Source organism: Miscanthus floridulus, chromosome 3 (genome assembly GCF_019320115.1).
Source record: "Miscanthus floridulus cultivar M001 chromosome 3, ASM1932011v1, whole genome shotgun sequence".
Taxonomy (NCBI): domain Eukaryota; kingdom Viridiplantae; phylum Streptophyta; class Magnoliopsida; order Poales; family Poaceae; genus Miscanthus; species Miscanthus floridulus.
The window spans coordinates 10,182,915-10,204,110 of NC_089582.1; the positions used below are offsets into that span (position 1 = coordinate 10,182,915).

Sequence of the window (21,196 nt, forward strand, 5' to 3'; positions counted from 1 at the left end):
ACTAAGCGCGGCAACGCCGCGCAGCTGCCAGTGTTAGGCTACCCCCTGATGTCAACGTGGAGTAGAAAGGACTGTATTCATATTAATGTATCTATTTACTTATCTAGTGGCGCAAAATATAAAAGAAGCATTGTTAATTGCAAGACTAATAAATTTTTAAGACATATCTTTTATTTTTGAAAAGGAGGAAGTGGGAACACCATTTATATATCACTCTCAGAGAAAAGAACTGCGTTTGATGAAGCTTTATATACAACCAAATGCATTTTATGCTTGAACGTAAAGTTAGTGGAAACCAAATGGACGATGAACCTTGTATGTGCACATCGTGCAATAAAAGTATGTTATACGTAAAGAGGCAGCATTGCAATACTTAGATTTATTGGTACTGGCAAATGTACAAAAGTATGTTGTATACGTAGAGAGGGAGCATTGCAACACTTATAATTATTGGTATTGTCAAATGCAAGCACAAAGGACATGCAAAATATGAATATTACATTTTAGCTGATGAGAAGGGTAGACTTATAATACCCTGCAATAAGCTTGATACATCATGGAACAAAAGGGGCTTCTAGTGCACAAAAGGAACTTACGTCGGTGATGATTATACAGGGGCAGTGCCGAATTTTCTGCCAAGTTATAAATACGTGTAAGGAAATAATAATAATAGATGAAATAGGGAGCACGCGGGAGAACATTAATGATGTAACATGTAGAACTCTTGTTTGTTTGCTAAAATATGAGAACATACCTTCTCTTCCAGAAGGTATAACTGTCCAACATCTCCTGCAGTTTGAGTGGTAATGAGCGGCCCAGGTCGTGGCATATCTATTGCAGACAAAGAATAGAGACTCGTGAATAAGATGACAAACATAGTTTGAGCAAGCATACATGAATGAATTTTACTGATCATAGAAAAAGCATCATACTGATTAAGGAAGCGGGTTTTTTGTCTTTTTTTGCGGCCGCTGAACTGCAGAGATTCACCAGCATGTATAGAAGCAGGGAAAACATTGACAGGAACAGCTGACAATCTGTGAGAGCCAATGGGTATGAAAACAAACTATTTCAGTTATAGAACAGTAGTATTTTTTTTTGTAGGTTACACATATAAAATACAAAAAAATACTAACAATATGAACGTACAGAACTTAAAATCTTTAATTGTTTTCATGCAATGCGCATATGAACTAATTTGAGATTTACCAGCATGTATAGAAGCAGGGAAAACATTGACAGGAACATTGGGCACGAAAACAAACCATTTGTTTTTCTAGGCTACACATAAGATGCAAAAAATACTAACAATAATTCCAACCATCAGGAACTATGAATGAAATGTGCATATTGTTGTTGACAGTAGTAGCAACATTATCAGGTGGCCGTAAAAAAGTTAGAGGAGTAGAGTTGCATACTTCCAATGTATTTTTTTTAAATTGCATACATGTATTTTGAGGTAGGAATGAACGTTGTCTGGGAAGAATTAGAAATTTGTGTCACCTGCACTCAGAGGAAGAATGCAATTTTAGCATCATCTAACTTGGCATAACTAAAATGAAGCCTTCCCTATGCTGGAAATAGACATTGAAGAAATCTGTCGGCTCTCATACTTGCTGTGGAAAGTGCATCCTGGAATGATCATATAAGTAGCTGTTAGTATGAAACTCATCTAGTGAGAAATACAATGTGGAGTAGGAATATGAAATCAGAACGACAGCAGTAGTTAACAACAGTTTGATACATTGACAGTGTCTTTGATTCATAGGAGGTTCATTTCATATAACCAATGAAGAGACTGTTAAGAGACTAATAAGTGCCACCTAATAAGACCTTTAAAATAAATCATAGGACAAAGCATGAACCTTTTTGGTATATTACTTTGAAACAAAGTGATGCAAGTAAAACCATGCATCGCTGGACCACTCGTTCAGGGTTTTTGAAATTGGCATCTGTAAATGCGAAACCGAAAGTAGATGAATCAACACTACCTATCTGGGTTTCTGAAATCAGCATTGATAAATGCAAAGCCGAAGTAGAGGACCGAACATTGTTTGGTTATTTATTGGTAACATTACCTACGCCAGAAAGCAAAAGCAATGGATGTTTATGTACATGCATGTCATGCATACTGAAGGAAGACATGGAGACAGTAATTAAACTTGATGAGCTACGCTGATATGGCAAAATTACCTCCGTGTGACTGATTTACATGAGTAGGTGTCCGCTCGCAAAATCAGCAAGCAGGGCCCATTGGGCATTTCATCGAGCACTTGAAGGGCAGGACCAGCAAGAGCAAAGGAAACAGCAGATGGGGGCCACACGGTGCTCGAAGATGAAGGGGATCGGAGGCCATTGAAGACACAGCAGCATCCCATGTATGCTGAGATTGAAACATCGTTCTATTTATTAATGGACTTTATTTTATTTATAAGAGTTGCTTTTCATACTTAATTTAACAGAACAACCTTTCGCTAGCATCGTCGTCGACAAATCCTAAATATCTTTACGCACTGAGTATTTTAACGTGGCCGTTTATTTGAGTCCGTAAAATTAAGTCGCATAGGATTCACTCATCATGTCAAGTATGCTTTAAATCAAAAATCCGAGAAACTCGTTTCGAAAATTTTACTTAGGCCTAAATCGTGGTGCTAAACGAGTTCGTAACACCAGGGGTGTTACAGTTACCTCTGTGTATACCTAACGCTAACCGGGTAAAAGAAGAAAGAAAAACCACCGCCACCGCACGGGGGGGGGGGGGGGGGATGGCCGCACCGCTGTTCTACACCAGCGCACGGCAAGAACAGAAAAGATCCGTGTTCGGATCAGAGAAAAGAAAGGGGAAAAGGATCTCAAGAACCCTAACCCGTGCAGTAAGCTCGGGGAAAGAAGCAAAGTGGGTTCGGTTTTGGCCGAACCCTAAGACCTAACCCTAATTTTAACCCCATCCCAAATCGGTTCAAAAGAACTCTAACCCTAACTCGCGACTAGGAAGGGGAAAAGAGGGATTTAGTACAAATCAAAGAAAAGAAAGGAAATCCAAAGAAGGGAACAAAGAAAAGGGGTCGGCACACGAACCCTAACCCCAATCGGTCAAACAAAGAGAAGCAGACAAGATCTAGATCCGATTGGGGAAGAAGAAGAGAAAAAGAAGGGTCAGAACCCTAACCCTAGTTTCCCATTCGGATGAACTCGAAAAGAAAAAGAAGAAGAACAATACAAATCCGAAGGGGGAAGGGGTGGATCTACCTCGCCGTGCGTCGGGATGTCCCTTCGCCGGCGCAGGAGAAGAAGAGCCGAGCCAGCCCTTCGCCGGCGCGGGAGAAGAAGACCGAGCCGGGCTCGGCAAAGGGGTCACCGCGGCCAAGCCGCTTGACGGCGACGCACTCACCCGCTGGGGAGCGCGCACGCCGGCGAGGGGGCCAGCGGCGGTGCCATGGACGCCTTCGCTCGCTCTCGCTCGCTCGGTTGTGCTCGGCTGAGAAGAGAGAGCAAGGTAGAGAGAGGAGAAAGCGGCGAAGAAGAGAGAGAGAAAGCAAACGGTGAAATGAGCTAGGGTTTCAGGCACCAGCGCGGCGTCGGTTTTTATACCGCCCGAAACAAACGCGCAGCCATCGGATGCAGAACGAACGATGCAGATCAACCGGGCCGCCTTTCGGCCCAGGCGGGCAAGGGCGTGAGGCCACTTTCCTGGCCTAGGCCCAGGTTGCGGCCTAGCGCGCGGGTGAGCGCGCGGGAAGGGCGCGTGCGGCTGTGGGCCGTGGGCCGTTTCAGGCCGAAACAGTAAAGAGCAAGAGCCCAGTTTCGTTTTTTTATTTTTTCTGGAAAATTGAATATGCAAATTGGCTCAAAAGAAAAATAGAAAAGTAATTTTTCCCTGTGGGTAAAATTCAAGAAATTGAGTAAGTACATTCTCCAGTGATTTTGAATAGACGTGATATTTAACTGGAGAAAAGGAAAGTTTTTACAGTAAATATTTATTTCCTGGAAATTGATTAATGGATTAAAGGAAATAGAAAAAGCCATTTTCCCCGTGGGTAAAATTCAAGGAAAAGAGTGTTTTTCCACAGCCAAAGAAATTGTTCATTCTCCAGTTAATTTATACCAACGTGATATTTAATTGGAGAAAAGAAAGTTTTTCCGCTGCTAAAGAAATTGTTCATTCTCCAGTTATTTTGAACCAATGTGGTATTTAATTGGAGAAAAGAGTTTTGATATGATTATGATGTTGTTATTTTCTGACCAACGTTGTTAATAACAATGTCGTAATTTTAATGATTTATGCATTGGTTCTACTTCTGCTCAACGGTGATGTAGAATTAGTGTATAAGAACATATGTTAATTTTAATAATTTATGCATTAATTCTACTTCTGTTCAACGGTGATGTAGAATTAGTGTGTACGAACAGTTGTAAAAGTTAAACATTTATGCATTAATTCTATTTCTGCCCAATGGTGATATAGAATTAGTGTATAAGAATAATTGTATGTTTTGATTTTGACCAACATTCAAATCAAGACATGCAAATGGTGTTATTTTTATGTTAAGAAAAGTTTTGACCTGGTTTTTCATCTTGTCTGGGGTGGACTAGGTAGTCACCTCATCATGTTCCACTGAGTTTGTGGCACCGGTGAGGGAGACAAAACAGAATGATGTCACTTGGGCAACTAAAGAGAGGGATTTTGAATCCCAAAAGATATCCTATAACTCCTTGGGCATAGGAAATGAATCACTACCAACAAGAAAAAGTTTAGCTATGATAAAGAACATGATTGAGCTTGCAATTGTGGGCTCAATCTCAGAGTATGACACGGTCACCGAGTATCTCGATAGAATAAAGAGTCAGTTCACTGGCTCTTCAAAGATATGTGCTATCCAGCTGATAAAGCAGCTGATGACAGATAGTCACTCTGATAATGATGGCATAAGAGAGCTCACAATGCGTCGTCGAAATCATGGCACTATCGTTCAGGCCATATTTCGAGGGGGAGAATAGAAAGACTAGTTAAGAATGACATTCTTCCTCCATTAGAGCTCTTAGATTAAGAACAATGCAGAGAATACATAAAAGGAAAGTATGTAAAGAAAGATGACAAACGAAGCATAGGAATTTTACAGATTATCCACACAGATATCTGTGGTCAACTTTCCTGTAAAGAGTGTGGATGGTTATGATCCATTCATAACATTCACAGATGATTACTCCTATTATGGCTATATTTATCCAATCAAAGAAAGAAAAGATGTATTGGATAAATTCAAGATATTAAAGATTAAGATAGTCAGGTATGACCGTGGGGGAGTACTACGGTCGACATACCCTAAAAGAATAGCATAGTAGCCCAGTATTCTACACCGGGCAAACCTCAGTAGAATAGAGTAGCTAAAAGAATCAATCGCACCCTGATGGATATGATGGACAGTATGATAAGTTACTCCACCTTATAGTTGAGCCTATGGATGGAGGCATTGAAAACAACCATTCATATTCTCTATAAAGTATCAAGAAAGTCGGTGCCTAAAACACCGTATGAGTTGTGGACAGAAAGAGTACCCTCACTAAACACTTGAGTGTGTGGGGGAGCCCTGCTGAGGCTAAAGTATTTAACCCAAACATTGGGAAACTAGATCCCAAAATAGTAAGTTGCCATTTCATTGGCTATAAAGAAAAGTCAAAATGTTTTTGTTTCTATTGTCCAGAGTGACATACAAAGTTTGTGGAAACGAGACACGCTGTTTTCCTAGAGGATGAAAAGATGAGGGGGAGCATGGTAGCTTAAGAAATTGTCCTTGAAGTGAAGCGGGTGTATGCGTCCACTCCAATAATTCATGAGCCATTTTTCTCACTACCTGCTATAGCTACACCAACAATGCTAGATACTGTGGTACCAGCACCTGTTGTTATCCCACCTATGGCAACAATGAATGACGATGAGGAACTTGTTCCTCAGGATCCTATAGAACCTATTGCCACACATGAGGGGGAGCAACAATAGCCTCAAACAAAAGTTGTGCCAAATGTGGAGGCCCCTAGAAGGTCTCAAAGAGTTAGAAAATCAACTATTTCTACTGATTATGAAGTGTATAACACTAAGGAATTTCAAATGGAGGATGATCCCACCTCATTTGAAGAAGCCATGAGAAGTGATCATTCATCAAAGTGGCTTGAGGCCATGGAAGATGAAATGAAATCGATGAATGTTAATAAAATTTGGGATTTGGAAATAATTCCTAAAAGAGTCAAAACAGTAGGCTATAAATGGGTCTACAAGACTAAACATGACTCTCAAGGGAATATAGAGACATATAAAGCGTGACTTGTGGCAAAAGGCTTTATGCAAAGAGAATGGATTGATTACAATGAGACATTTTCTCCAGTCTCATGTAAAGTTTCCTTCAGAATTATAATAGCATTAGTGGCACATTACGATTAAGAATTACATCATATGGATGTAAAGACGGCATTTCTCAATAGAGACTTGGAGGAAAATATTCACATGGCACAACCGAAAGGTTTTGTCATGGAAGGAAAAGAACGAATGGGATGCTGCCTAAAGAAATCAATTTATGAATTAAAGCAAGCTTCAAGACAGTGGTACTTGAAGTTTGATCAGTCAATAAAGAATTTTGGGTTTTTTAAAAGAGAATGTAGAGGACAATTGTGTCTATGCAAAGTTTAAGAATGGGAAGTTTATCTTCCTTGTCCTGTATATAGATGATATCTTACTTGCTAGTAGTAATGTCAGTCTACTACTGGAGACAAAGAAGTTTTGTCCTCAAAACTTGATATGAAAGATCTTGACGAAGCCTCGTTCATTCTAAGGATCGAGATTGACCGAGATAGAAGAAAAAGGGTATAAGGACTGTCACAAAAGACATACATGGAAAAGATCTTAAAGAAATTCAGTATGCACAAATGTAGTCCATCACCTGCTCCTATAGTCAAGGGCGACAGATATGAGGATTTTCAATGCCCCAAGAACCAATATGAGCTCAATCGATAAAGTGAAAGTGGTTCCATATGCTTTAGCTGTCGAAAGCTTGCAACATGCTCAAGTATGTACGTGCCCTGACTTGGCATTTGTTACCGGGTTTTACTTGACAGATTCCAGAGCAATTCTGGAATAGAAAACTGAAATTAGTAAAGAAAGTCTTGCATTATTTGCAAGAAATGAAAGGCCTCATGATGACATATAGAAGATCTGATTCACTCCACATGGTGGGATATTCAGATTCTGATTATACGAGAGTGAATACATATCCAGACGTGGATTTTCTATCATCTCGCAAAGGGGAGCTATTTCATGGAAAAGTTCTAAGCAAACTGTCACTACATCGTCCACAATGTATGACGGTTTGTAGCATGTTATGAGGCAACGGGCAGGTGAACTGACTAAAGAAGTTCATACCCGGTTTGAAAGTGGTTGACGACATCTATAGACCACTTAAGTTATACTGCGATTATAATCTGGTAGTATAGTATGCTCACAACATAAGTCAGGTGGTGCTGCCAAACACATTGACATAGAGTATTATGTTGTGAAAGATAAAGTCCGGGTTCAAGTCATAAATCTTGAGCATATAAGTACAGAAAAGATGCTCGTGGATCCGCTTACAAAAGGCTTACCACCCAACATGTTCAGAGGACATGGTGTTCAGAGAACATGTAGCTAGCATGGGTTTAAGGGAAAGCCTATAAAATTCCTGGACAAAAGAAGGCCCAAAGATAAGTATCTATTTCAGAACAGAGTAGTGAGTTGTAGCTGTTAAGTCTATCGGCAATGGACAGTGACGATGAGACATGCTCTATGAGCTAATCTGTAATGGAATGAACAAAAGTAAATGATATGAAAGTAAAAGATGGAATGAGATCAAGGGGGGGAATGTTAGTTGATCTCCACCAATAGGCCCAACGGCCTATTAGGCCCTTGCCTCTGCTCCCTGATCGGGGGAGCCCAACCCTAACTAGTTGGTAGGCCCCTATCGCACAACACATACAAATAGAGAAGGTGGGGATCGGGGCTCGTTTCACGAGGTTTACCGGAGCCGCCACACCCACCTAAAGATAACCCAAAACCGATCTAAAGGCTGTGCTGCCAGCGACAGGATGTGCCCCACCGACTCTGCATCGTCCCTGTAGGTCACCGTCGGCGCCACTGGACTACATCTCCACCGCGCTGGACGACTACAATGCCGCGGCACCAGCGTCTACGCTTACCGATGCGCTGCAACAGAGAAAGGCAAAGGAGTCTACCCGGATCTACGGGTTACACAGAGAGGTACACACAATCGATCCTAACACAGCGGAGTCCGCCATCACCAAGGAGATCCTGGAGAAGCAGATGAACTGCGCCATGACCGTGGAGCAGGCGCTGGCGGCGACGGCATGGTGAAGAAGAGCCCCGCGGCGACGCAACCGACGAGCTTGCCCAACACGCAGAGCGCCACGAACAGCTCCAGCGCGCACCACTTCTCCGACGCCTCGGACCACTTCCCTACGGTGTCGTTGCTGGTGTCGACGGCCAGGAGCAGCTGCGGCGGTGGCGTGCCGAGGCGGGCACGCACCACGTACTTGGGCATCTGCAGCAGTTGCCGCCCCGACGCGATGGGCGCGTACGCGCGGGTGCGGCCACACGCCGCCAGCGAGTCTAGGTACAGCAGCCGCGACACGTCACGCGACGCTTGGTCCGCCAGGAACCCCGCCCACGGCGCCGCTGTCCCGGGGCCCAGCGGCGAGCAGGGACCGAACGCGTGCGACACCTGCAGCATGTTCCCGGCGTCCAGCGGCGTCGCGGGGCACGACGAGCTCGAGCTCGAGTGCGACGCGGCCGCGCCGCCCGCGTGCACCAGCAGCAGAAGCATCGATAGCATCCTAGCACCGCGCAGGTCGAGGCCGCGATCGGACCTCCACGGCGTCCAGCGGCCGCAGCCGGAGCTCCATGGCGTCGAGCAGCTGCGCGGGGCGCGCCGGGGGCGCTGTCGCCGTCGCCCACGAGCTGTTTGACAAAATGCATTGCCAAGAACTGCTTCAGAAAAACATGTCAGCAGGCCACGTCAGCATGAGAAGCCCGCGTAGCGGGATATGGACTTAAGTGATACGGCATACAAAGTTTATGGACCAAAAAAGTCACTTTGAAAATTGATGAACCTAACCGAAACCTCCTCACAAGTTAATGAATCTTTGGTGCATTTAATTCTAACCAGGCATATGTGTCACGTTTTGACCTTTTACAAATTTTAATCTTTTATTACACATTTCTTCCATTATTAGGAACTTGTGGTTGAACATCTGTCAAACACCTCAAGTTTTTCTTAAATTTTAAGCTTTCTTTCAGAAGAGTTGCATATTCACTTGATCGTTTCTATTTTTTTAATTTAATTATTTGACTTCACTAAAGAGTTTCAGTGAAGCTATAACTTTGAACTTAGTTTGTATTTTTGTAATTCATACTCGCAACTTTACTTTACTTTCCCTAGCTGGTTGCTTGTAAAAAGTTGATCAGTGAGTAAGGAAGATTTCGGTTGACTGAAGAGAGAGAGAGAGAGAGAGAGAGAGAGAGAGAGAGAGAGAGAGAGAGAGAGAGAGAAACTGATTTTATAAAGCCGTTTGTTTACCCTGCATAAACAATCAAGATGGAAAATGGACGTCGCAATGCAAACTGAGGTCTCATTGTCACATATAAGCATCTCCAATGCTGAAGCAATAAAACCTGCGCTGACAGTTGTCTCATTGACAGCGGGTACATCACCTCCCACCAAGCCCTCCTATGGAATGCAAGACTTTTTTTGTGTGTTTTTCCAATTGAAAATGAATCGTTTTCTATGAAATTCATGTACGATTCTTGTAAAGTTTGTGTTCGAATGGAGGCCTAAAAATATTAACATAGCTTTCTGGAATAAATGCAGGAAATAGAGTATTCGTACAAGGATGGAGCCTAAAGTTTGCCACTTGGGATCAGCCGGACCTCGACAAATTTTGAGAATTTCAATGGAAAATCACTATATATATAGTCGTTAAGTATTCTTAATGCTGCCTTTTGAAATAAATACATGGAAATACAAACACCCATGAGGATGGAGCTAAGGATTGCCATTGAGATTAGTTGGACCTCAACAAATTTTGTGAATTTCAATGAAAAAGTCACTGTATATAGTCGTTAATTATTCTCGATGACCATCATACAAGACCTGATGGTCTCTTTATGGTCTGATGATTGCACCCCTGATGCAGGGGTGGAGCTTCGTTATTGCCACCCCTGTCAATGCAATTTTTGCACTAGTTAAACTGTAGAATTAGTAGTATTCATTATTGTTTATTTAATTCACAAATCTGTGAACGGCCCCCTCCCCCTCTATTTCTATGTCAAGCTCCGCCAATGTCCCAATGAGTTGAGGGCTGAATTCGAGTAGGAGTCAGCAAGTCTTGTTCATTTCATTTCCAAACTAAAGGGATTGGAAAGGATTGGAGGGGATTGTGGAGGATTTTGACTTGTAGGGAATTATATCCCTCTTAGGTCTTCTTTGGATGCACATATGTTGAAGTAGATTAGAGTGAAATTAAACTAAGTTCAGTTCCATTTCATTCTACTCCACTCCACACATATGATGATTGGAGTGGATACACATGCATCCAAACAAGACCTCGATCTCTTTTCAACTGCCTTGTTTAGGGATGAAACCGACGCGTGTTGCAAATTAGGTGCCCTCCTCAAGAGAAGCGTGAAGCTAGGGAGAGTAAAGGAATACTACTAATTTAATTCAAAAATACTATACAACACATATATATTTTAGCACTAGAAACACATGCATTTTTTTATCCCTCTTTCTTCGACCACCGAGGCACCAAACCCATTTCGAACTCGAACGGACCGGGCGGCCGCCCCGCACGCACGCACGCATGTAGCCTGCCAGCGCTGCGCGTCCATGCGCGCGCGCTACCTGTACAGAGAGGGGAGGGACACCGTGCAAGTGGAGCAGTTCGTTCGCTGGCCATGCCGTCACGGTTCAGAAGAAGGGCCATCGGATCGGTGGCGCGAATCGTCGCCTCTAGCGTCCGTCCGTCCGTCCTGCGTCGTATGCAATGCGTGCATGCTCTTGTGATTTGTGAGTCAGGCGACCCATTCTGTTATCAGTCATTTCATAGAAAAAAAATTGTTTTATGTGATCTATAATTTGTAGATCTGTGATCTTGTGATTTATGATTGTCTGAAGGTAAAAGGAGGCCGGAGGTAGAAGAAAACTAGAGGTAGAAGAAGGATGCAGGCTGTTGGATCTTAATCCTATGGTGTAAAAAAAATTCATGTATTGAAACTGTATAAAATACATGGTTGTATAGTAGACAGACTCAATTTAATTACATTACAACCGTGAAAAATACTTACTACTGTAGAGTAGTAGTACAAAACACATGGTGAACTTGAATGAAGTAAATAAAGAAAAACATATGCGAGAGTGGCAGGCTCATCATCTTCAGTAGCTTGCATCTATACACTGCTAAGTTCATAACTTGTGGTTGCCTGCTTGTACCTGTACCACTTTGCAATCCAGAGGTAGATGACGAAGTTGATGACGCTGAGCACGGAGAGCAGCCAGAAGTAGTCGAGGTGGCCCCGGTTGAGGTTGTCGGGGATCCAGCCGAGGCCGCCGTTCCTGGTGGTGACGGCGGTGACGACGGACACCAGCAGCGCGCTGAGGTAGCTGCCGAGCGCGGACGAGGTGAGCGAGAGCGCGGTGCCCATGCTCCTCATGGCGTCAGGCACCTGGTCGTAGAAGAACTCGATCTGGCCGATGAAGGTGAACACCTCGGCGGCTCCGATGATGAAGTACTGCGGCACCTGCCAGAAGATGGAGATGGGCAGGTAGCTGGTGGCGTCGTCGAGCATGCCGTGCGAGGCGGCGACGCGGAGCCTGGCCACCTCCAGCGCCCCCGCGGCGAGCATGGACAGGACGGAGACGGCGAGGCCGATGCCCATGCGCTGGAGCTGCGTGAAGCCGCGCGGGTGCCCCGTCCAGCGGCGCGCGGCGGGGACGACGAGGCGGTCGTAGGCGGGCGCCCAGGCGATGACGCTGAGGGTGTCGAAGATGGAGAGCGAGGCGGAGGGGATCTTGAAGGCGCCGGCGCCGGAGCCCATGCGCGGGTCCAGCGTGTTGCCCTGCAGCACGAACATGGTGCTCATCTGGCTGTACACCGCCGACATGACGATGCCGCTCTCCCACACCGGCAGCAGACGGATGACACTCTTGAGCTCCTCCACCTGCGTCACCGTGCACAGCCGCCACGGGTTGGGGTTCTTGCCGTCCTTGTCCTCCTCATCAGTGTCCACCACCGCCGCCCTGTCCAGCCACCGGAACTGCTCCGTGTGCTCCAGCTTCGTGCTGCCCTGGATGGCGGACGCGGATGACACCGCCGGCGCCTCGTGGAGCAGGGACGCGTCCGCCGGCACCGGCTGCTTTCCCTTCTTCCTCCAGGCGGCGACCACCACCTGCAGCATCCGCGTGAGCGGGCTGCCCCCCGGCTTCTGGTGCCTGTAGAGCTTGCTCCCCATCAGGAAGCTGGCAATGGCGATGGCCATGGCGGCGGCGGGGATGCCAAAGCCCCAGCCCCAGCCGACGTTCATCTGGACCCAGACGAGCACGGAGGAGGCAACGAGGGCGCCCACGTTGATGGACAGGTAGAACCAGTTGAAGAAGGAGCTCTTGCTCTGGCGCTCGCGCGGGTCGGCGTCGTCGAATTGGTCGGCGCCGAAGGATGAGACGCAGGGCTTGATGCCTCCCGTGCCCACCGCGATGAGGTAGAGCGCCACGAAGAAGGCGGCGCTCTGGCCCGCGGTCACGGCGCCTGCTCCGTCGGGCGGCGGCCTGAGGCCCGGGACGGCGGCGCTCATGGTGAGCAGCGTGAGGCCGACGATGTAGAGCGCCATGAAGGCGGCGATGGTGCGGTACCTTCCGAGGTAGGCGTCGGCGAGGAAGGCGCCGACGAGGGGCATGACGTAGCAGGTGCCGGACCAGTTGCTGACGTTGTTGGCGGCGGCGGCGTTCCCCTGGTGGAGGCGGTCGATCATGTAGTTGACGAGGTTGGAGCTCATGCCGTAGTAGGCCAGGCGCTCGCAGCACTCGTTGCCCAGGATGAAAGGGCACGCGCGCCACGTCCCCGTCTTGCTCCGCACCGCTGGCTTGCCGGAGCGGTCCGTCGTCCCGTCAAGCGTCGTCGTCGTCGTCTCATCTCCTTCACCGGCCATGGCCGCCATTGACGATGGATTCGTTCGTTCCACTTCCGCAACGGTCGGGAAAATGCGTTAACTATTCCTACTCCTGTATTTTTTTTTTTTGCCGGGAACGGAAACAGGAACAGGAAGGCCGGATGGAAAAACGAAACCGGTATTATGGGATATCGAGAACGGAATATTTCGAATGAAAACGTGTCGACTACGATCGAGAAGCGGTAACACAAAACGGCTAAACAACCGAAGTAGCAGGCTAAGGGGTGTTTGGTTTCTACATGCCCTTCTAAAATTTCTGTAACATCGAATGTCTAGACACATGCATGGAGTATTAAATATAGACTAATTACGAAACTAATTACATAACTTGTGACTAATTTGCGAGACAAATCTTTTAAGCCTAATTAGCCCATGATTTGACAACGTATTGCTACAGTAAACATGTGCTAATGATAGATTAATTAGGCTTAAAAACCGTCTCGTAAATTAATCTCTATCTATATAATTAGTTTTATAATTAATCTATATTTAATACTCTTTATTAGTATCAAACATTCGATGCACCCCTAAACAACCGAAGTAGCAGGCTGTCAAGATCACGAGTTGACTAGAAGCAACTTACCATGTACTTAGGCCCCGTTTAGATCCAAAAATTTTTGGATTTTGGTTCACTGTAGTATTTCGTTTGTATTTGGTAATTAGTATTTAATTATGGACTAATTAGGTTTAAAAGTTTCGTCTCGTGATTTCTCGACCAACTGTGTAATTAGTTTTTTTTTTCATCTACATTTAGTACTCCATGCATGTGCCGCAAGATTCGATGTGACGGGTACTACGCAAAATTTTTTGGATTCTAAACAGGCCCTTAATAGCGTGTGATAAATTCAGGATAAACGGAAACACGACGGCCATTCAGTTTTCAGCCTGACACAGAGTACTGCTAGCTGCTTTGTGTTTGGGACCAGTCACAACTCCATTCAAGCCCTTGTTTAGTTGGGCAGAGTTGGCGCCGCTGGATTTTCTGCTGCTTACTGTAGTGCACTGTAGTATTCGTTTGTATTTGATAATAATTGTCCAATCGTTGACTAATTAAGCTTAAAACGTTCGTCTCGTAAAGTACAACCAAACTGTACAATTAGTTTTTGATTTCATCAACATTTAATACTCCATATATGTACCGTAAGTTTGATGTAACGAAGAATCTTCTTTTTGCATAGTCCTAAAATTTGAATTTTGGTGGAACTAAACACCCCAATAATGATCACACCACCCAGTCAAGCAGCAGGTTGCACGCACGTACACGCTACACCAGACATGTCTCAATCTTATCTTTGCCAGCCGATCTTAACGTACGCTAGGGGCAGCCGGGCAGTAGCCAGGGCCAGGGGCGCTGGGCCGCTCGCAGTCGCCAGGGGCTCCGGGAGGGAGTAGCGGACGGGAGTGGGCTGGGCACGTGGCGCGGAGGAGCGGGAGGTTTTCGTGGGCTGCATCAATTAGTGGGCTCAATATGAGGTTTAAGTGTACAAAATACGGAAATTTTCTGTCCGAATACGGAACCGTGAGTACGGTTGGCAAAATTCCTTAATTGATGCCGTTCCTGTTCCTGCCTAAAATACGGTGTCGATTTTCCGTTTTCTATTTTTGCTAAAAAAACGGTATGCGATCAGTTTTCCTATTTTTCCTACAAAAACGATATGAGATCAATTAATACAATATACGGTGTCGATCGGTACGGAAATTCCGCGTCCCATTTTCATCCATACTTCCATCGTCCACGATCCACGCCCTACCTATAGTAGACTGCAGATCGATAGGCCGCCGATATATCGTACCGAATCGACTACGATCGCAGCTAACAAGGCAAGGCCCCCGCTCGCATCGCATCAATGCAAACCGGATTTCGTATATATATGAATACTGGGAGTGCATGGGCTTCGGTTATATGTTCGTATTCGTATGGTACCCGAGATCCAAGTCGTTCACGGCAAAGAGAAGAATGGCGAAAAAGACTCCGGAGATCCCTGCATCTGCATGCATGCAACCGGCAACCGGCCAGATTCATCCTTTTCTATAGACCAGACCGAGTAACAAATTAACCACCTTTCAATGCACGTGCCAACTGTTTCAAGCGCAAAGATTTTTTTTTAATTACTTACCATTTTTTTTTTTGCATTCAAAATTGCTATGATTACCCATCAAATTGCAGTCAAATTTATTATGACCGTCTCATTTTGTCTTTTCCTTCCCCTATTTGCATTAAAAATTGTCTAATATTAATGTACATTGGTTGTATTATAATTAAGCCATTAAAAATTTTTAAGAACTTTTTTCCATATAAAAGACAGGTTGCTTCTGTACCAACACTCGTGGTTGCACGAAAGGCAACACAACAGCCTCGCTTTGCTCCGCTGCAGCTCCGGCGTACGAGCTCTAAAACACGAAGTATATATATTTTACGAGGCTAAAGTTCATCATAAACATATAAACCAAACTAAGCATGAGGCTCGCAGCAAGTTTGCCAAAACAAAACACAGTACAAACTACTAATTACATTTGCCAACCAGATAGAGATAGGCCTGCTGGCTGGGCACAGAAACAAAAGGCTGCATAGAGCATCAAATCCCGAATCCTTAAAACCCTATTTACCATGGTGATGCAACTGCCAATCAAACTAAAACGACATCCCCATAGCGACATGCAGCACGCCTTCATGTACATCACGAACTATATTTTCTAGCAGTGCTGTACATATCACATTCATTGCTGGTACCATCATATTCGGCAAACTGCTCTTGTGAATCATCTCTGCTTGGAACTTCATCCTCAGCTTGTGCAGTCCCACTTCCAAACACAGCTGCAACACAAGACGTGCCAAATGCTTTGTCATTGGGGCCCACATCAACATGCTTGTTCACCTACCAATCAAATAAAGTAATAAGCCACAAGACTAAAAGGTTAAATCTAGTTGAACAACAGCAACAATTATCTTACATTATTGGCCCGGTATATAGGCATATCAGGAATGACCACAGGTAGCACGCTGGCCAGCTGAGGATTGCTTGCAGGAGGTGTCGAAGCTATGAGCCTCATCAGTGTTTCCCTTGCGCTTCTCTCAACTAACGATTCTGCTTCTGGCAGCAGAGGCTTCAAGCTCGGGAGCAGGGGAACTGCTGAAGTTATAGAAGGCCCACAACTCACTAGATATGACTGCCCCGCCGAACACACATCAATGACTGGGACATGCACAATGGGATCAGACATCAATGGCGTGAATGTTGGAACCTGTGAACCATGTAGGGGAATAAGTGGTGAAGTGGGGAGTGGAAGGTGAATTAATGGGTCACGCAGTATGGAGGGAAGATTAAGGGAAGGGAGATCAGTTGTATCCAGCTTTACAGAAACTGTTGAAGACGGTGGCTGTTCACTTGCTAGCAGCGAACTCAAAGGTGGTAGGGGCAGCGGATCTACAGATGTAGCTGGCAGATGCAAAGGGGTGACAGTGTATTGCAGTGATGATGGGCATGGTGGGCACCAGCAATAGTAAGGCTTAAACTGTTTCTCCAAAGAAACCTCAGGAGCTGGACAACTGCCAAGGGAGTAAATAGGCGGCAACAAGGGAAATGAAAGAGTCATGTCCAACGGAACTGAGCTAACATTGTTCTTTGAACAATCTGCATCGCACTTCTCACTGGTAGAATCAGGGTTGATTGTCAAAGGATTTGTATCAAGCGGAGCAGTTAACGGGGCCGACCATTCCGCACGGCGCTTCAGTTTGTCCCTCCCAACAACCCTTGCACATGAAGCCCTTGGTACCCCATCTTTAAAAGTGCCAGATCTCGGACTTAGGCTGGCTTGATAGACAGAGCTTGACTTAGTTGCACTAGTAGCCGAGGCACGGAACCTGGAAGTTTTGGAAACAGCTGATTGGAGCTGTAAATATTGATCAAGTGACCTTGAAGTACTCAGAAAGCCATTAAGTGATCCCAACGATTTAACATCACCAATACTTGATGCAAGGAGATAAGCATGTAAATGAGTGGCAAAAGCGTCAAGTCGTGAATTGGAGATGCCAGTGAGATCAGAGAGTGTTGGCCTCCCGTCCAAAAGGTTTTTCATCTATGCACACAAAAACAAGAATAAGAATCCTTATCAGTACGTGGATTGCTATAGATAACACCATTTTATGTTTTGTTTTTATTTCCATGTAGATAGCAATTTAGCATAACGCAGTTAAGATAAAGGCAATGTATATTTATACAAACCTTTGTAAGAAGTTCCATTCCATGTTCCTTGGACTTCTCAGCACACCAGTAGTAAAATACTTTAGATTCTGATATTCTGATTAGGAAAGAGCGTCCAGAATTATCAGCTGATATTTCTTCAACCACAACCTCTGAAAATTCAAAGCCGTTGCTCAAGAGAGCTAGTTGCTCTGAATAACCATCATCACAAACAAAGGTAAGCCGCATGCTAGATGATGGCAGAAGAACAAGGTTCAGCTTCCCTCTGCACATAGGAAATGCACATACATGAGATCCCTGAACATATTATCATCAGAAATAACATGACTACATTTTTTCACCAAAGGACCAAATGGCATAAGACAACACGGCTACTAGAGTAAGAAAAGAAAAAAAAAGCAATGAAATGAAAACCATATATCAAAATAGATAATTCAATAAAAAGAAAAATGAAGTTACTAAACAAGGGGTGCCAATGCTAACAAAATGCAAGCATTAGCATACAGCACACTACTAGCAAAGAAAAGGAAGCAGACTAATTTTGACATCCATGAAACTCACTGTCTCATATCAGGAAATTTAATAGAAAGAAACTAAGCCTCTTAGAGTTTTAGTCACTTAAAAAGGTACATGCATCAATGTGAGAAAACAGTAGCCTTGTTAAGAACCTAATAAGATGGTAAAACATTCCACTGAGACATAAGCTTATTAAATTTACAAAAAAAAGAGAGCACAGGCTAGTGTAAAAGCTTCATAGCTTGGCCCAACTACATAGGAAAATCATACATCTCTGTTCCTACAAAATACGTACGTGTAACTCACTTAAGCAACAATCCCTTTGAATTAATAAAAAGGGACTTAAGAACCTGGTTTGATTATTTGAACCACAGCAGCAGCACTGCCTTTCCATAGGAAGAAGTCAGAGTGTAAAAGTCTAGGAACCAAATGTTCAACAACTTGTTCAGCTTTTAATTTTTCAGGTGAACTCATAAGAACCAAAAATATCAAAATGATCTTTTCCTCAGACGATAAAATACCTTCCATACAAGGTCTTGTTTAGATTCCAAATTTTTTCACTCTCTCTCCATCACATCAAATCTTTGGACACATGCATGGAGTATTAAATGTAGATAAAAAAAATAACTAATTACACAGTTTGATTGTAAATTACGAGACGAATCTTTTGAGCCTAGTTAGACCATAATTGGACAATAATTGTCAAATACAAACGAAAGTGCTACAGTGTCAAATAATGATTCCTAACACTCATCTAAACAAGGCCCAAGTAAACAAGATCCATAAAAAAGAGTACACAAAAAATATCCAGAGTAGTTAGCACCAATGATCCCCATTAGGACAAAAAAAAAACGAAAGATGGAACAAAAGAAAAAGTGGTGTTCATAACCATTACATATTTAAGTAAAAACCATAAGGACTCCCACAAGAGAGAGTTAAAAAAAGCACAGTTATTAATCACAAAATTATTTAAGGATGAAGAACTTGGAAAGCCAAGTAATTGGTTACAGACCGAGCACAAGTGTGGGCATATATACATCTGTTCAAGGTAAACCAAGAAGTAGAATATTGCACAAATTAGTTATGCTAGGGCATGCCCAGCAACAGCAGAACATTCGGATGATAACTAAAGAATTTCGCAGATGATCATTACAATATAGCAAGCATAAGTAGGAGTCCTATTCATCAGTCTCACCAAATATTGCAATACGAGATTATTCATTATCAATGCAGATAACTGATATTGCAAGGCCATGAAAGAAACTACCTTCTCTTCCCTCATATATCAGAGATTATGACAAACGCCCAAATTACCTACAAGTGAGAAGATAAATTCATTTGGCAGGGTGAACAGTGCCATCACTAATAAGATGAATTATGTAACCCTAGAATCAACATGAACACTCGCTGATGCACATCATTCTAAATTAGGTGCAATGATTCAGCAAACATCTCTTCTAACAAGTAATTATGTGTCGTGAAGTAAAGATGGGCACACTTATATACTCGCATAGAAAGCACAGAGGATAAAAGAAACAACAATTTTAATTAATTAGAAACTAAAGAGTGCTGCATCACAGGGCAGCAACTGCATGATCGGCACTTCAACAGGTCTAAGTGGATTAGGATACTGGTATAAAAAGCATGAAAGGACATGAGACCAAATAATGAGCAGAGAAGAATGAAAATTGTCGTTGATGACTGTAGATGGCAGCCCCCCAACAATGTATTGAATCATGTCACTTGTATAATACAAACTCACTCCATATGCAGTTAATATAGAATTAGTCAGGTCAGTACTTACAGCCTGATATGCCTAAATGAATTATTGTATCATGAGCTCTAGTGGTATGGTTACTTCAGATGCACCAATACACTCCCATGGAATATACAAGAAAAAAGCAATTACATAGACTCTGCATTATTATCACATCATATAGATACAGTGGCATGCCTTTTTTCCTGGAAGCAGAGACATAGAGAAAGCTACAGGATCACTTCTTCATCATTCCAATAGCATCTATGTAAGGACATATTGGTCAATAACATGTTGTTTATACATGTAAAACTTACAAGATTTGAAGTACCAGATTCTATAATCAACACATTGCAGTGCCTTCACATGAAATGAGAAGCTAAGTTGAGCATAGAGGCGCAGTACACTATTTTTTTTAGAAGGACAAGTTAGCCCTGTCAACCAATGGTAAAATATGAGAGTTTAGGATCCTATGAGACCGCAACACAAGTTCCTGGTTGCAAGTATACAAAGTATATGAGGCTGATTCATGCTCAACTGGTGGGGAAAAAAAACATGCTTCCAAGGAAGCAATCTAATTATCACAAGCGTACTACTTAAATGTGGCGAGAAGAGGCTAAGTGCGTGTAATGAGCACATAGAGTTATAGAAACATCAGATCAACTGGCTAACCTGTACAATATTAACAGGTAAAGGCTAGCTGCAAGCGAGAAGAATATACAAGTTGAGAAGGAGGAAAGCTGGTAGATCATGTGAGATGCGAAATAATCACGAAAGAGACAGTGCAACAAGCGAAATGATAATGGTCAAGCCGGCGCTGCTATGCTATTCTTAATGAAGCATATCAGTGTCATATATGATGATGAAGCGAAGTAAAGGATTTGAGTGAGTACCAACCTAATGTGTGTTGGGCAGAGGAGGGGCCCTTCCCTCTGAACCTTGCCAACGCGCAGGGAGACGAGGGGTACGCAGAGGCAACGCGCGAGCATGCCCACCTCCGACACCTCGAAGTGCTGCAAGGGAGGGAGGAAGGGAGCGAGCAGAATGAATGAACAGATCCGTAAACCCTAGGCAACCGAGGAGGAGGAGGAGGAGGAGGCAAGGCACCTGCGCGAGGTGTGCGATGAATCGGTCGTCCGCTGCGGCGCAGGAGACGTTGAGCGTGAGCAGCGGCCTGAGGCGCTCGTCGGCGCGGCAAGCCCCCATGAGCTGCTGGCGCAGAGCAGGCGGCGGCGGCGGTGGAGGGATACCCTCGTCGCTTTGCGATCGAGAGGTCTCCGGGTCGTCGGCGTCGGGGAAGGCGCGGGTTTCGGGCTCCAGCACCTCCCTGTCCCTGGTGGGCGGCGGATCCATCGGGGAGGGGAGGGGAGGGGAGGGGAGGGGAAGCTAGGGTTGGCCGGGAGGACGACGGGGGGTTGATTGGATTGGATTCCCTTTTTGATGATGGGTGGTTGGCGAATG

At 44.3% G+C, this 21,196-nt stretch overlaps 2 protein-coding genes across 3 annotated transcripts; both read right to left on the reverse strand.

Annotated features, from left to right (window-relative positions):
* Positions 1-11,406: 11,406 nt before the first annotated feature.
* Positions 11,407-13,301, reverse strand: LOC136544955 (protein NRT1/ PTR FAMILY 8.2-like). The gene has a single exon (XM_066537013.1). It carries the CDS (start codon positions 13,247-13,249, stop codon positions 11,486-11,488), a length of 1,764 nt encoding a protein of 587 aa, XP_066393110.1. The 5' UTR covers positions 13,250-13,301; the 3' UTR covers positions 11,407-11,485.
* Positions 13,302-15,673: 2,372 nt separating this feature from the next.
* Positions 15,674-21,196, reverse strand: LOC136541351 (uncharacterized). 2 transcript variants are annotated; one of them, XM_066533190.1, is made up of 5 exons: positions 20,843-21,196; positions 20,633-20,748; positions 17,485-17,728; positions 16,214-17,338; positions 15,674-16,076 (listed from the first exon to the last, which is right to left on the reverse strand). In XM_066533190.1, exons 1-5 carry the CDS (start codon positions 21,086-21,088, stop codon positions 15,894-15,896), a joined length of 1,914 nt encoding a protein of 637 aa, XP_066389287.1. In that variant the 5' UTR covers positions 21,089-21,196; the 3' UTR covers positions 15,674-15,893. The 2 variants fall into 2 exon arrangements, with proteins under 2 accessions (XP_066389287.1, XP_066389286.1); XM_066533189.1 differs by having other exon boundaries at positions 15,674-16,137; positions 20,843-21,193.